A 17,836-nucleotide genomic window follows, 5' to 3' on the forward strand; every position below is an offset into this window, starting at 1 on the left:
GTGAGATTATGTGTATTGTTTAGTTTTATAGTAGTAATAGAACTAGTATTCGCTTCATATTTCTACTATTTTGTTGCACTAAATAAACAATTACACACAGTTATGTGAGTATGTGGGATATTTTTGACATTGAAATATATTTGTACAGATTTGTAATTCTAGTAATTCTAGTCTATCTATGACCTCATAATATTTAAAGGGTCACTTCACCCATTTGCATTAAGGTTTGTATTGTTAGAAACCCAGTCATATATTATAATGATGGTGGAATTTTGCTTGTTTTTTTTCTGAGATGGGAGAAAAAAGGATTTAAGTGTTTTACTTCCGTCCTATCGTGACGTAAATATCGTCATTTTGCGTCACGATAGGACGGAAGATAAATTTCATTGCATATTAAGAAAACTACAGCCTTTAGCTCATTATTATTCAAGGGCGTGGGACCCACTCACCCCACCGGCCTATTACAGATCAGTGGGTGGGACTAAACCTGAAGAAACTAAACTATTAATCCGCCATCTTGCTTGGAAGACAGCAAGCTAAGCTAACAAGCGCTCAAGGAGTTAGATTTACCATAATGCCTGAATTTACGACACACGATATGGAAGACGAGGATTTTGAAAATCTTTTGCTCGAAACTGATGTTCGTGGCTATTTATACGAGCCACAATATAGCGAAGAGCAGCTGAGGCTGATGGAGGAACAAGAGGCGGCGGCGTCGGCTGCGGCAGCGGCCGCCACAGGAGACCAGCCCGGCGCAGACGAGAAGCCCGGACTGGCTCGAGCTGGGCGGACTGCTGGTGCCTACATGTCGTGCTCTCGGCTCTCGCTGTGCGCTACGGACACAGATAGAGTCCGTCTGCTGCAGAGAATTTCAACGATCGCAATATCACCTGGACGAAACCTCTGAATCAGACGAGCACACGGACGTTTGTGTTGTGATCCATCCAAGTTTCGCACCGCATATGTTCTGACTGAACATCCAGGTAACTTTATCATCATCATGCAATAATTCACCATATAGAAAGAAATACAAACGAGGAGTAATTCACTAATGAGTTTGCCAATGTAACGGGGTTCGTTGTTGTGGGAAGAATGAGGCGGGAACCGGCAAACATTTAAACATTTTAATAGTAAAATAAACAAATACAAAACAAAAATATAAGCGAGCAGCCCCTCACTGCTGGCCACACACAACAGAAACAAAACACAACATAAAATCAGGCCTGTTCCTCACTCGATCTGCCCTGTCGTCGCTCCTCGTTTTATGCGTCCGCTCCTCGGTGAGAGACGCGAGAGAGACCGGTGCGTCTCACAGCTGTCGTTCATTATCACTCGCGCCACCGGCCTCGCGCTGTCCTATCACATCCCTCGCCCTCGTCCTGCTCGCCACAGCCAACTAACTAGAAATTTTGTGTGAAATGAATTTCTAACTCTGGTGGCAGCTAACGTTAGCCTTGTAGACGGAAAAGTGATTTCTCTGATGTTTGCGCTGTTCTGGATTAGTGGGAGTGGCTTGCGGAGCTGTGCAATGTGGTGCATTGTGGGAGTTGTTGTCTTGCATACAAATGCGCACTAAAGTTATTTTCTGTCTTTTCTCGGTCAAGAGGGCATCAAATTCAAAATTTCTTTTACATTTCGACTACATATATGACCCACTTTCAATAAAGATTAATGTTGAAATGGGTGAAGTGACCCTTTAAGTGACTTTCTAAATAATTCATTTGTCACACAGAATTGAAGTGAACTGCATCAAAGATACCCATTATTCATTCATAAAAATGTTAACCAAAATCTTGATGTTAACAAAAAAGTGGAGTCTCTGTCTCTTAATAAAAAAACACTCTTTATTTTTGCTGTGGTTAGCGGATGTGTATGTGTAATGTTGTGAAATATTGTGCGCTTGGCGTGATCTCCCGCAGTGTTTATTAATCTGCCAGACAGGAGGAGGTGTGTGAGGATGAAGGGACTCAGGACTCACAGTCGTGTATTTCCCCAGCTGACAGAGCGAAGGGAAGGTTTCCCTGTGCGCTTTGCTGACTTTATTAACCAGTTCTTCCAGTTCTCCACTCAGCTCATAGCTTTCTGGAAGAACCACCTCCTCTTTTACGTCCTTCTTTTTCTTATTCCTGTCGTTCCGCACTGCTAAAAGAAGAAGAACAACCAAAAAAGAATATGAGTGTTCAAACACAAATTGAATATACGGTATATAAAAAGACACATGTTGGAACGAGCAGTGAGTTGATCTTGAGGAGACTCTTGGAGTTGAGTGCAGTTTTCTTCAAGACATACAGTCATAGACTTGTGGACTGACTGTACTCTGTCTTCATCAGTGTTGTGAAAGTGTAAAGTCGATGTAAACTGCTCTGAGGTTTACCTTCCTTCGACATGCCGACCTCGAAGCACTTCTGCAGTCGGCAGTACTGACAGCGGTTACGCGTCACCTTGTTGATCTGGCAGTTCTTGTCTCTGTGACAGGTGTACACCATGTTCTTCTGGATACTGCGGCGGAAAAAACCCTGAGAGAGAGAAGAGAAAGAGAGAGACGAAGAAATATAAGTATTTACGATTCAAGAAGTTTGAATCCTTTGTGATTTACATGGAGCTGATGTCATGACAATAACTCAAAATCTTATGTCTAATAGTGAGCAGATTTGATGAACTTCCCCAGAGCGGTCAGCAGAGGACACTATAGATGTGTGTTTGAGATGTGTGTATGAGAGCGGTCAGCAGAGGACACTATAGATGTGTGTATGAAAGCGGTCAGCAGAGGACACTATAGATGTGTGTATGAGATGTGTGTATGAGAGCGGTCAGCAGAGGACACTATAGATGTGTGTATGAGATGTGTGTATGAGAGCGGTCAGCAGAGGACACTATAGATGTGTGTATGAGATGTGTGTATGAGAGCGGTCAGCAGAGGACACTATAGATGTGTGTATGAGATGTGTGTATGAGAGCGGTCAGCAGAGGACACTTTAGATGTGTGTATGAGATGTGTGTATGAGAGCGGTCAGCAGAGGACACTATAGATGTGTGTATGAGATGTGTGTATGAGAGCGGTCAGCAGAGGACACTTTAGATGTGTGTATGAGAGCGGTCAGCAGAGAACACTATAGATGTGTGTATGAGAGCGGTCAGCAGAGGACACTATAGATGTGTGTATGAAAGCGGTCAGCAGAGGACACTATAGATGTGTGTATGAGAGCGGTCAGCAGAGGACACTATAGATGTGTGTATGAAAGCGGTCAGCAGAGGACACTATAGATGTGTGTATGAGAGCGGTCAGCAGAGGACACTATAGATGTGTGTATGAGAGCGGTCAGCAGAGAACACTATAGATGTGTGTATGAGAGCGGTCAGCAGAGGACACTATAGATGTGTGTATGAGATGTGTGTATGAGAGCGGTCAGCAGAGGACACTATAGATGTGTGTATGAGATGTGTGTATGAGAGCGGTCAGCAGAGGACACTATAGATGTGTGTATGAGATGTGTGTATGAGAGCGGTCAGCAGAGGACACTATAGATGTGTGTATGAGATGTGTGTATGAGAGCGGTCAGCAGAGGACACTATAGATGTGTGTATGAGATGTGTGTATGAGAGCGGTCAGCAGAGGACACTATAGATGTGTGTATGAGATGTGTGTATGAGAGCGGTCAGCAGAGGACACTATAGATGTGTGTATGAGAGCGGTCAGCAGAGGACACTATAGATGTGTGTATGAGAGCGGTCAGCAGAGGACACTATAGATGTGTGTATGAGAGCGGTCAGCAGAGGACACTATAGATGTGTGTATGGGATGTGTGTATGAGAGCGGTCAGCAGAGGACACTATAGATGTGTGTATGAGAGCGGTCAGCAGAGGACTCTATAGATGTGTGTATGAGAGCGGTCAGCAGAGGACACTATAGATGTGTGTATGAGAGCGGTCAGCAGAGGACACTATAGATGTGTGTATGAGAGCGGTCAGCAGAGGACACTATAGATGTGTGTATGAGAGCGGTCAGCAGAGGACACTATAGATGTGTGTATGGGATGTGTGTATGAGAGCGGTCAGCAGAGGACACTATAGATGTGTGTATGAGAGCGGTCAGCAGAGGACTCTATAGATGTGTGTATGAGAGCGGTCAGCAGAGGACACTATAGATGTGTGTATGAGAGCGGTCAGCAGAGGACACTATAGATGTGTGTATGAGAGCGGTCAGCAGAGGACACTATAGATGTGTGTATGAGAGCGGTCAGCAGAGGACACTATAGATGTGTGTATGGGATGTGTGTATGAGAGCGGTCAGCAGAGGACACTATAGATGTGTGTATGGGATGTGTGTATGAGAGCGGTCAGCAGAGGACACTATAGATGTGTGTATGAGATGTGTGTATGAGAGCGGTCAGCAGAGGACACTATAGATGTGTGTATGAGAGCGGTCAGCAGAGGACACTATAGATGTGTGTATGAGAGCGGTCAGCAGAGGACACTATAGATGTGTGTATGAGATGTGTGTATGAGAGCGGTCAGCAGAGGACTCTATAGATGTGTGTATGAGAGCGGTCAGCAGAGGACACTATAGATGTGTGTATGAGAGCGGTCAGCAGAGGACACTATAGATGTGTGTATGAGAGCGGTCAGCAGAGGACACTATAGATGTGTGTATGAGAGCGGTCAGCAGAGGACACTATAGATGTGTGTATGGGATGTGTGTATGAGAGCGGTCAGCAGAGGACACTATAGAAGTGTGTATGAGAGCGGTCAGCAGAGGACACTATAGATGTGTGTATGAGAGCGGTCAGCAGAGGACACTATAGATGTGTGTGAATGACATCAACGTTCTTCCACTTCACAGTAGCACTAGATGGCAGCACTCAAACCATGACCTTTCCTTCTGTTATGCATCATGTGCTGTTATAGTGTAAACACAGTGTAATAGAACTGTCTTATTTGTCTTCATGGTATGCTGTATTTGACCCTCTTTTGCCATATTGGCAAATCTTTTTGCCAATATGGGATTCTAACATAATTAACCATTCTCAGGTTTTGATTTGTGAATGTGTAATTTATTTTGAAGTGCATTTTAATATTGGTCTTATCAAAAACCATGTTTTTTAAACCAGTTTTGGTCAGTTTGAAAAATTGAAATAAACAATTTTGTTTAACATTGGTAACAGAAATTCTTTTTTTTAAGGTACATAACAGAACATTTGATGCGTATTTAAAAATATCTTTCTGAGTTATCTTTATTTATAGCAAGTAAACTAAATTAAACTTTGACTAACAAAATGTTTTTAGTTTTAACATAAGTTTCATATATAGCTAATTTAGCTTTTGTTTATGGTTAAATTACGTTGTAAAAAGCCAAAAAATAATTATATTGACCTACATTAACATTTTGCCTTCTGTCTAAAGAAAATATATTGATTAAGTATGATATGGTCTTTATAATAAATAATATTTTTACTTTTTTTATGAATGTCTTTGTGAAAAGAAATAGCATTTTTTATTAATGTTCACATTAAAATTTAAGGTTTGAAACAAACCATATATATAAAAAATTTGAGAAAAACTATTTTTGGTCCAATGTTTTTTTCACTTGGGTTCTAAATAGAATCCTAGAGTTCTTTACTCAAAATGAAAGAACCCTTAATACCAAAAGGTTCTAAATAAGGAGAAATAACTTGATGTTTAACGGGTAACTTTTTTTTCTAGCGATAAAGTATGTTTACGAGCTGATTAATTTATAAAGTTTAATTAAAACAGATTAATGTTAAAAATGAAAACAAATGAATCACAAATGAAATTCACAAAATGATCTGGTGATGGGAACCCTGTCTGAAGTTCTGAGAGTGTGTACCTTGCAGCCCTCACAAGAGCTCACTCCATAATGATAGCCAGAGGATTTGTCCTGGCACACAAAGCAGGGTTTATAGATGCGAGGAGGAGGAGGTGGAGAAGGAGAACTGGGAACCATCTCCTCTGAGCTTGTGCTCTGGGTCTCCACCGCTGCAGACATCAGGAAGAAAAGGACAAGATATTTAGAGATGATTACTAAGATAAGAATCTCTATTGGTGTTTCAAATCCTCAAGCCCTACAGGCAAGTTTTTAACTGGCAAACATCACTTCACCACTCTTTAAAACATAAACAACAAAGCCACTTTCACCTTCACATATTTTTGATTGGTGAGTTTATGGTGCATTCTTGATTATATAACATTATTTGGTGCATCGTCGAAAATAATGAGTTGAATTCAGGTGAGTTGCCATTTTAAAGAATATTAAAGGGACCTATTATGCTTTTTTTTCATGTTTAACTTTTCTTTAGTGTGTAATGTTGCTTGTTTAAGCATGAAAAAGCTCTGCAAAGTTACAAAGCACAAAGTCCCTCCAGCGGGAGTTCTTCTCTATATCAGTGTCAGTGTTTCTGAACTCCCGAAATGTCTTGAGTTTCTCCCGGGAACGAACACGTCACAATATTCCTCATTTAAATAATTCATACGCAGAATAAAGGGGCGGGGCCTGGTTGAGTTAGTTAGTAGTGTGTTGAAACTGGCGGTTATGGAAAGGGGCGGGACATTTCCCAAAAACGCTCGAAGCGCTCGACCAATCCCAACACACTTCTCCAGCCGACCAATCAGAGCACAGTGTGCTTTTCAGAAGGAGGGGCTTCATAGAGACAGGAACTAACCTGGGGTGCGTTTCCCGTACAACAACGTAACTCTCTGCTTAACTACCATAGTATGCTTAACTACCATACCATTTACTGATGTAAATAAATATTTAGACCCCTTGCAGTTTGCTTATAAGACAGCTAGGGGCACTGATGATGCCACTTTAACCTTATGCAATTTAGTGTCCGAACATATTCAACAGACCACAAACTATGCTAGAATTTTATTTATAGATTTTAGTTCAGCATTTAACTCAATTAAGATAGATGTTCTTTTACAGAGATTACTTGATTTAAGAGTGAATGGTGGACTTATCTGGTGGATTAGAGACTTTCTTTTGAATCGTCCTCAAAGAGTTTTCCTTAATGATAAAGTTTCAAAAACAATTGTTTTAAACACATGAGTACCACAGGGAACTATATTATCTCCTCTATTATTCTCACTGTACATAAATGAATTTAAAATTCACAACTCATATTTTAGTCTACTTAAATACGCTGACGATTTGGCACTTGTCGGCCTCTTGTACAAAGGTGGAACCGAAAGAGATAAATTGTATCATAATTATATAAATTCCATACAAAAATGGTGCAAACTGAGTGCACTTGAGATAAATTTGCACAAAACTAAGGAATTAGTGATTAGTAGAAACAAATGTGAAATCTCTGAACAATTGCAACCATTGACACTCAATGGATACCAGGTAGAAATAGTTAATAGTTTCAAATACCTGGGAACATTCATAGATAGTAACTTGAGTTTCGCTGGAAATGTGGATCATGTTTTTAAAAAGGCAATGCAGAGATTGCATCTTATTCGGAGGCTAAAACACTTTGGTGTGAGCAAAAATATTTTAGAAATGGTTTATAAGAATCTTGTAGAGAGTATTATGTCGTTTAATATGACTATGTGGTATGGAGTTCTGACTGTTAAATCCAAGCAGAAATTGTCTAGGGTGGTTAACGTAGCTAGCGCAATCGTAGACACAAAGACAATTGAATGAGATATATTTATTGAAAGTTAAAGAAAAGGCATGGGTTATTATAGAGGACTCCTCTCATCCCTTACACTCTAGCTTTCAGTTGCTTCCATCGAGGAGAAGGTTTAGACAACCTAGGGCGAGTAAAAATGTGTACCAGATGTCATTTGTGCCAACTGCTATTCGAATTTTAAATGCTGAGAAGATATGAACATGAGTAGGCTGGATATGTAAGCTATGTATAGCTGCATGGGAATGTTACTGTTTTTATTTTGTGTATATTTTTTATGTTTTTGTGATGTCCTTGTGTGTGGTGTATAGTGAAGCCAAAGACAAATTTCCACTTGTGGACAATAAAGGAACTAAACTAAACTAAACTAAACTAGTAGATGCATCGTCGAAGAAACCAACTAGTAAACGAGCTGTTTTCCGAGACTGTATTGTCGCAAATTAGTCGTTCAACCACTGGTTAATGATGTTAATGACGCAGGTGGTGGAGTAATAACTTATTTCAATGAATCTGTTTGAGATCAAATTAAAGCCTGACTTTTGCTATAAATTACAGACATGGCATCTGAGGACTAATTATCATTTTTTTCAGTTATTTTGCTTTATTTCCAGATTCAATCATAGGCTCGTTCTTACATATAGAGCACATTCGCACATGCGCACTCTTCAAAAATGACACTTTAAATCTCTTGACAAACTAAAGGATGTCATTTAAATGTGTTTATATTCAAAATATAATATATAGGCTAGATTGTACCAGTGATGGAGTACTCGAGTCCTGGACTCGGACTCGAGTCCTTATTCTCTGGATATATAAAATCGGACTTGAGCATTCATCAAATGAATGACGTCGTTTCTGACTAAATAGGTTATAAAAATTTGATATAAGATGTTACACTTTTCCTGTTTCGGGGTCCAAGACCGGCCGTGATCTATTTTTTCCCTCACAGACACTGCTACTGCTCGCTCTCCTTGCTTGACAACACACTCACTGACGTCACTCACTTTACGCTGCATTCTCGTGAGAGAGATAACGTAACACTCATTTAACACTAGATAAATTCCTCTACATCTAATCAGCAATTTCGATTTGGGCACGCTTTGCAGCAGCTGAGCTGACCACTAGGGAGCGAATGTACAGTGACGTTGACGTGACATAACTGCCAGATTTAAACTGTGCTTTCGTGCTATGGCTGGCACTGAGCCAAAGTCGGACGCGCTCAGCACTTAATCCCGCTTATCATACAATAACACAATTATGTTTATTTTAGCTAACAAACTAGACGGCGACCTCGACTATGTCACACATCGCAACCACTCTTTTCCTGCGGAGTTACAACTGCTTATAGCACTGCATTTTCTGTTTTTTTTTGGCGCAGTTACATTTGGATTTAGTTTGCTTTTCAAAATTTCAAAATTGTTTTTCTTTTAACCATATTCGTCAAGAAGAATGCATTTCACCTCCTTTGTCCAGTTAGGCTTTCTTTTTTGTTTTCTTTATCCATTCCAGATGACTGATCATCCAAAAATGTATTTAAACAATTAAATAAATATAGGCTAATCGTGTCACAGCTACAATGATTTGAACTAAGGTCAAAGGCAATTCTAGTGATATCATACACATTTCTAGCTGCAAGAAAGAGTGCCTGAAAAATGTTGCTTGATTTGGCTTAAGTGAATATAATTTCGACTCGAACACAGGACTCGAGACTCGACTCGGACTTGAACTCCGGTAATGGTGACTCGACTTGGACTCGACTCGGACTCTTCTTTGGTGACTCGGACTTGGACTCGGACTCGAACACTGGGACTCGAGACTCGACTCGGACTCTTCTTTGGTGACTCGGACTTGGACTCGGACTCGAACACTGGGACTCGAGACTCGACTCGGACTCGACAGTTGGTGACTCGACTACAACACTGGATTGTACTGAATGTCAGCTTGCTTATTTTGCCCAAGAGCATGATCTATGTAAGTCCACATGTCATGCAAACTAGAAACTACTTCTAACCACGGGTCGAGAGCTGTCGTTCCAAACACACAACTTTGCGATGCTGTTTGCGAATGCTCGTTGGAAATATGGTTTCGGGAAACACAGACTCGTTGAACTGCTGATAACGACGGAACTTGCGACCGTTGGCTAGCGATGCTTTCGGGAAACACACCCCAGACTAGGAAGAGATTATGTGCAACAATGTTAAATATTAGGAAGTAATGTGGTTTTGAACATTCAAGCATGAAAACCTGTTTTAGTAGAGCCCAAAAACAACATCAAGACTTTAAAAAAGGGCAATAATATGTCCTCTTTCATTTATCAAGAATGTAAGAGAATAAGGATGAAGTTGTCAAATGCATTAGGAAGCCTCTGTCCAGGGGTCAGAGCTAAAAGACAAATATTATGAGAGCACATTGAGTGCTGAAAGAGAAGAGAGTGGAGAAAAATGAACTAACACGACAGACGAATGAGCTTTTCCTGCTGTATCGAACCGTGACTTCTGTACCGTTACACCCCTAATATGTTATAGTTAATAAAAATACAATTGATCATTGTTTGTTCGTAGCAATGTAGCAATGTTACCAATGGAAACCCTTTTGTAAAGTGCTACTGGATGAATAAATATGCTTTGACTGACACAGCATGTGTTCATCTCGCTGTCACGCGCCCAAATGGCACCAGTCAGTTTCAGAAAACATCCTGGAAAGCAGCCATACAGGCGCAAACATCGAACATAACACGCTTTGCCCAGTTTAAACACCGCCGTGTGAATCCAGTGCTGTATAGTTTGTGTAAGTCCACGCTGTCACTCGGCTCAACTTTCACCTCTAGACACCCTTTCCCCCCTCATGCTCTCGTTTCCTGGACCCTAAATTCCTCCGGCCTGGATGACTGGCTTTTTACTAGAGGTCCAGCCTCGAGATCCCCCGTAAAGCCCGTCTGTGGTCTGACCAAAGCCCGAGGCTTGGCTGACCGGCTCTTTATTGGGAGAGTCACCTTGGCCAGCCATTCACACCAGCACCAGCTGTCTCTCACTCTCCACTTGTAAAAAGTGAGAGAAAAACAGCTAAAACGGGGCAGATTTTATTGCCCATTCCTCCCACTGAATGGAGTGAATCCCCCAAATGTGCCTCTCGTTCTTCTCCTCCCTCTGTCCCTCCACGGGCACCGTTTAACAAGAGCAAAATGAGAGAAGGTATAGATGAGAAATCTCATAAAAGCAGGGGGTTGGGGGAGACAGATGAAGAATGTGTGAGAGAGGGTGAGTTTCACTTTGACCTTGGCTTTGGCTTCTCAAGACATGAACGTGAACCGAGAGTCACACAAATACTGCCAATGATCGAACCGCGACCTCAGCCGAGATCAAATATGCTACTCTGATGATCTGACTTTTGGCAAACTATGAAAGGATATTTCGTTTCCAAACTGCACGGAAATCTGTGCTAGAGACGTTCCAAAGTCACGACCCAGTTTTGTTGTTAACAGAAGATATTCGAACTTCAAAATAAACGGACGCCATTTTTAATTTGGCTGTGAGAAGCTGTGAGATGAAGAACAGTGCATTCAATGGACCGAATTCATGAAGCAAAAGCACATTTCTGTGTAAATTGTTCATAGAACTATTAATAAATATATACTTACACTACCATTTATAAGAAAGGAATACATTTACTCAGCAAGGATGCATTCAATTGATCAAAAGTGACAGTAAATACTTTTATATATATATATATATATATAAAAAATCAAATAAATGCTGTCCTTTTGAACTTTCTATTCATCAGAGAATCCTGAAAAAGTGTGTCATGGTTTCCATGGAAATATGAAGCTGTTTTCAACATTAATAATAATCATACATTTTTCTTGAGCATCAAATCATCATATTAGAGTGATTTCTGGGGATCATGTGACACTGAAGACTGGAGTAATGATGCTGAAAATTCAGCTTTGAATTTTAAAGCAGGAAATAAATGACATTTTACAAAAAATACACATAGAAAACAGTTCTTTTAATTAGTAATAATATTTCAAAATATTATAGTTTTTACCGTATGATCAAATAAACCAGCCTTGTTGAGACGTGATTCAAAACCCCAAACTTTTAAAAATGTGTATGCAAGAATACACATTTCATTCTGTTCTTGTTTCATAAATAAGGCACAAAATGTAGTTGGTGAAACACTGAAAACTCCAGTGAGCAAAAAACAAACAGTTGTTCAAATTAGACATTGAGATTGTACGTCATACTAACAGGCCTATAGTCTCGTTTAAATATGACCTGCTTATTATTAAGTATAATAGTCTATTGCGTAACTTGTAGAACATATTTTCTTACAATACAAGTGTGTGTTCACACAGGACACTCTTGTGTTCACAAATGGACGCAATGGAACAGAACGAGTCACAAGACACAGTTTTAAAAGTTGAACTAATTTTAACTTGACACACCATCTTAAAAAAGCAGTACTCATAAAGCTGGAAAAGACATCAGTCTGATGCATGTGTATGTTATTGTGCATTATGCAGTAGGTAATAGGATCAAGTACTGATATTGTGTGTTGCTGTGTTTAGTTTTTTCTTTGGATTTTTTGTGGTTCTGTCATGCAAGACTTCTAGGTCTCTAGAATGCTGATAGACGTCGTTCTTGCACATAATGTTCTGTGAAACACAAGGTCGGGGTGATGGGCGAGTGAGTGGGTGAGAACGCAACCTGATCACTGTGTTTATGTAGTAACTTGGTCTGAATTGGCTTTATGTGTTTATATGGCAGCAATGCTTGAGTGACACAGAGCGGTTCTGAAAACATCAGCCTCTTTTGTGCTGGAGGAGTGGAAACCTGGCGCCACCAGAGGAATGACTGACAGACATAAAGGGGAAGAAAGAAGGAATGCTATTCTGTTCCCATTCCATTTTCTCTCTTTGTTATATTTGACATGACTTGTGGAGAATACATGAAATATGGTCGATTCTGAAGTAAAGCAGGTGCAACATTTTTTATTGTAAGAAACAGTTAAATAAAATACTTTTTTATTGTCTGAATTGGCACTTGACAGCATAATCCGATTTCAGAACAAACTAAAAATGTACTGGAAAAAATAACTTGCCTTTCATTTTTGAACTAGAATGAATTTGATAGACTTCCATAAATATGCCCCTATTATGCTATTTTAAAGATTCCTAATTTTTTTTTTTTTGCGTCTCCTACAAGAGGTTTACACGCATCCAAGCTCAAAAAAACACTTTAATGTTCTCATAATATCCATTGCAGCATCAGCTCTTTTCTCTCAGTGTTTGAAACGGTTCATCAAGGATTCAGTCTCTCTAAACCCCGCCTCTCTGAGAGCTGCTCTGCTCTGATTGGTCAGATAACTCAGTCTGCTGTGATTGGTTGACCATGTCAGAAACTAAACCCTCATTATCATATCTGAGTTTCAGCTCTGGATCTTCCTCAGCTCTTGATACTCAGTGATACGAACAGTGACGATGGCGTCGGTTTTACCGTTTCAATCTCATCAAAGTGGATTTGCTTTGTCAGCAGAAAACAGCGTCTTCTCCACATGAACAACACGAGCCAAACTCTTCCAGTCTCAGATACAACTACAGTGTTTGGGGGTCAAAGTAGACGTTGTTCACGGCAGCCGGTGAAGAACATAGACTGGCATTATGCAAATCTGTTACAAACCTGCGCAGATTCAGCAGGAAGTGAGACTGGAAATACTGACGACTTGTTTCAGTTCAGAATCACTTCTTTCTTTCTTTCTTTCTTTCGGGAGACAAAAACTCCATTTATCTGCACTTTGAAACTTTGCAGATCGTTTACAATCACAAACAGCTCTATTACACACCACACGAAAGGTAATTTTCGAAAATGCATAATAGGGGCACTTTAAAGCACTGAACTACACACAAAGAAAATGATTTATTTGTTATGATTGTATTGTAAGTGGTCTCAGTCCACATTTCTGCAGATTACTGTATGTCTGCACTGTTTAGACAACAGACTCAGTGAAAGGTGATGCAGGTTTTATCAGTAAAGGAGTCGAGGGCTTCAGCATGACAATCCAAGTTCTCTGCTGGCTCGGATTGCATGAAGAGCTGACCGAAACACTGATAACATCCATGTCTTTCAGCAAACTCAGCAACACTATCAGGCGATGCAGTCTCTGAGCTCCTGTTTACACTGCTATTAAAGGGGTGGTTGATTATGATTTCACTTTTCTAACTTTAGTTAGTGTGTAATGTTGCTGTTTGAGCATAAACAACATCTGCAAAGTTACAACGCTCAAAGTTCAAAGCAAAGGGAGATATTTTCTTTTACAGAAATCGCTTTTTAAGGACTTCAACAAACGTCTGGTAGGGACTACAATGAGCTAGTGACATCACTAACCGCAAAATTTACATAAACCCCGCCCCCTGAACGTGATTTATAGATTATCATGACAGAATAAGCTAATCAATGACTAGAAGATAGTTAACTCCACATCAGCAACATAAATTCATCAACTAACCATTCAGAAACGTCCTGTTGCTCTACATGTTGTCACTTCTTCTTGAGTCTCTCCATCATTGTCCGACGGCAGTTTGAACATAAAAGGCTAAAAGTTTCTGATATTTTCAGTGTGTGTCTGTGTGAGGTAATCGGAGCTGCTAACACACACACACACACACACAAGCTCTTGAAGCTCCGCCCTCTGTGCCGGGAGCAGCAGCTCATTTGCATTTAAAGGGACAGACACAAAAATAAAGCTTTTTTGCTCACCCAAGGGACAATTTTTACATGCTATAAAAAAATATATGTGGGGTATTTTGAGCTGAAACTTCACACACACACTCTGGGGACATCAGAGACTTATTTTACATCTGTGAAAAGGGGCATTATAGGACCCCTTTAAGATGCGTTTTGGTCGATCGGATCACAAGTGGACGACACTAAAGACAGGTGTAAACAGGGTGTAAAACATTTTGAGCTTGTCCACTTTCAACCACTTCCAGAGGTAGTCGAAAACACATTCGATCAGATTACTTTAATATTGTAGATGCTCATGTAGTCAAATGCGTTCGAACAGAAGAAAAACCCTCTTCTCTCCGCCTACTGACTGAATGCGTGGACATTATGAAGCGCACTAGCCAGAAAGGATTTCAACTTTGTTAAACTTCTTTTCAGAAGTGGCTGAAAGTGGACAAAAGAGACGAATTAAAACCCCAGGTGTAAACTGGAATGTGTCTTCCTCGTCCACTTGTGATCAATCATCTTTATACCAGGAGTAAACTGGTTCTGACATCATCAGAAAGAAGCAAAGCATCACTCAATAGAAGCATCACGTAATGCAACATCTGCTTAACACTATTACATTTCTAACGTTTTATTATTATTTAATGTAATAGATTCATATATGACTACAGACACTATATTTGTACAAGGGTTGCTTCAGTGTCTATCCAAACATACAAATATGTGTGTGCACACATTGCATACAAGTATAAATGGCCTAGTTTTTCCAGGAGGCGATGGACAGAATAAATCTAGTGTGGTTTATGTTGCTGATGAACTTCACTAAGTCATCTTTTCTTTGTACTTTATTTCTCAGTTCATCTTTTCCTCTCTTATGTTTTTGTAATCAGTTTAAATATGACAAATATCTTGCACATTATTTGACAGTATGTGCACTTACAGAGTACTCAGGCTACTGAGAAATGGTAACTATTAAGTTAATACCCAGTTATTAAAATAAGTACATAGTATGTGCATGCAGATCAGGACTGTAATAAAGTGCTCCTCATGTCATAATGAATGCACTGGCACAGAAAAAGGATGTTGTTTTTATAGCAAAATCGCTCATAGATTTGTCATACATATATTTGGATCCAAACACACACATAATGGTTTGCAGACTGAGGGCAGAGATGAATGGCTCTTTCATTTCTTCTGCGTGGTTGTGCTGTATGTGTGGATGGATTGAACTGCATGATTGAGTCACAAAAAACTACAAAAGGCGTTCATGAAACTCTTGATTTTCTGAATTCCAATATGGAGAGAAAACAAATAGCGCATAAACAGATTTTAAGTGGACCGATGTGATATAGGAATGAAGAAGAAAACGTCAGTATTAGAATAAAGCAAACATTAAACTGTACTTCTTTTCTCTCTGTTGTTTCCAAGAAAAAAATTCATTGGTAAGACAACAGTATTTGTTCTGACTCTTTTCTTAGTCAAATGCTGACACAGTGGATTTTACAGGCTTTCTGCATGTTGTTAGATTTTGTAACATCTCACCAACATTCGACTTGAAGCGTTGCTGAGAAATGTAACAGGTTGGGTCAATTCAGGTTCGCTTCCAAAACCTAACGCTTGGACGCCTCTAAACATTTGATATGGGATTGAGGCATTAAAACCTCTTTTGATTTCCTAATCCTTAAATAACAAATTGTTATTGTTCTCAAGTCTAAAATATTTTCCAGACTGTAATAGTTATAATAGTGTAACAGCGTATTATTTTAACAAACATACTCGGCGAAATGCAGCAGCAATCAAGTTATTCTCTTTTTCAGCAACTAAATTGCTGTCACATTCATTTACATCAGTATTGCGTTATTAGTGATAAACATAATTTTTCCGTATTACTTGCAGATCTTTTTGAAGACTACTGCAAGACACTTTACAAAATGTAAATGACTGCATAGCACTAAACACCTCTGCGAAATTACTTTCATGCATGTTTGAAATATTAATACTGTCATTAATTTATTATTACTCATAATAATCACTATGTGTGTGTGTGTGTGTGTGTGCTTGGATATCCTTTTGTAATAAAACTGGGCATAAGATTGTTTCAGGGGTTTAGATCAGGGTTCTCTAGCGCTTGTCCTCTGTCGGGTCTCCGGCCACATACAGGGAAACACTCTGAACCGATGACTACAGCGCAACACACACACACACACACATTCACATTTATGGGTGATTTATTTGCATGTCTTTGTATTTTCCCGGTGAACTCACACACACACACACACACGCACACAGGCTTTTCCCTGCCCTGGCGTGTCACCATTTTGAAAATAACACCCTTAAATATTTCAGAACACATAATGCTCATGCCTGTGGACTGAGCCGGTTCTTGTTCTCACATTCACAAGAGATACTCATAACAAAGGCCACAGTCTTTGGAGAGACTAAAAGCTAATTTAATCCTGTAACAAGCTGTGCTCGAGTCACACCAGCACCTGTGTGAAACTACATGCTAAACATGCACTAATGCACATGACCTGTCCTGCTGTCTGCACGTGACCAGACCGAGCACCAGTACAGCTGGATATTAATACACTGGGAAAAAAAATCATGACAACATGTTTTTCTATTACTTTAACTCATCAAAATAATGTAACCCTTTTTTTTAGCTATACAATATTTAATTATAGGCCATTCTTTTTTTTTTTTGATAAAAGTTTGAAATGAAGACTTGTACGGACAATTCGATCATACTAAAAGGTTTTAAGTTGAATTAGGGGATTTTTTTAGTGTATTGTAGATACTGTAATAAAAATGTATGATCGGTACGTCATGGCAACTTGTGTTTTTACATTACTGTAACTTATCGAAATAATTTAAGCAATTTCAACTTTTTATAAGTTATACAAGATTAAACAATCAGCTTAATATAATGTACGTTTAAATGACGTGTACAACCATGTTGATTATACTTTCTTTTACAAATGAGAAAGAGGAAATAAATAAATAAATACATAAATAAATAAAGTGGCCTGTCAGACCTAATCTGCCACACACATATTTCAATCTATTATGTAACCCATATATAAAGCCATTACTGATCATTATTGATAAATATGTCGACATGTTGAATGATTTAGTGGCAAGTCCTGACTGACATCTGAATTTATCACTCAGTGGCTATTATTAAATAAAAGCATTTTTCGTGAGACATTTGCATATGCAGATCTCTTTTCTACGGACTTTATTATTTGGTTGACAATCCATCTCAAGTGGTCTAAAGTTTTTTTTTTTTTTTTGTGATTATCTTAAGGTATTTGTAAAGCAAAACCACCTTTTTTTTCATCTGTACGTTGCTTGGTTTAACCACAGCGGCCATCTTTGTGTCATGGCACACGCACACAACAAACTCTGGGCTACAGATGTTTACAGAAACCTCTATATCGTAGCTTAGGATTAAAAAAA

The 17,836-nt window shown here is 39.3% G+C and overlaps 2 protein-coding genes across 31 annotated transcripts in view; one reads left to right on the forward strand and one right to left on the reverse strand.

The window, feature by feature from the left end:
- LOC130086249 (nuclear receptor subfamily 1 group D member 2-like) overlaps positions 1-17,836 on the forward strand; it is a 297,692-nt gene that overhangs the window by 197,271 nt on the left and 82,585 nt on the right. The window lies entirely within an intron of this gene.
- The window catches only part of rargb (retinoic acid receptor, gamma b), a 69,709-nt gene that overhangs the window by 9,036 nt on the left and 42,837 nt on the right, over positions 1-17,836 (reverse strand). For 2 of the 3 annotated variants that reach the window (XM_056252497.1, XM_056252499.1), the window contains 3 exons: positions 5,846-5,994; positions 2,375-2,516; positions 1,979-2,142 (listed from right to left, as the gene is read on the reverse strand). In XM_056252497.1, coding sequence (XP_056108472.1) covers positions 1,979-2,142; positions 2,375-2,516; positions 5,846-5,994 — 455 coding nt within the window. The remainder of the gene's footprint in view (positions 1-1,978; positions 2,143-2,374; positions 2,517-5,845; positions 5,995-17,836) is intronic. The other variant, XM_056252498.1, reaches the window with a different exon arrangement.

The sequence above is a fragment of the Rhinichthys klamathensis genome, unplaced genomic scaffold (assembly GCF_029890125.1).
Source record: "Rhinichthys klamathensis goyatoka isolate OS25496 unplaced genomic scaffold, OSU_Roscu_1.1 h1tg000095l_1, whole genome shotgun sequence".
Classification (NCBI taxonomy): domain Eukaryota; kingdom Metazoa; phylum Chordata; class Actinopteri; order Cypriniformes; family Leuciscidae; genus Rhinichthys; species Rhinichthys klamathensis.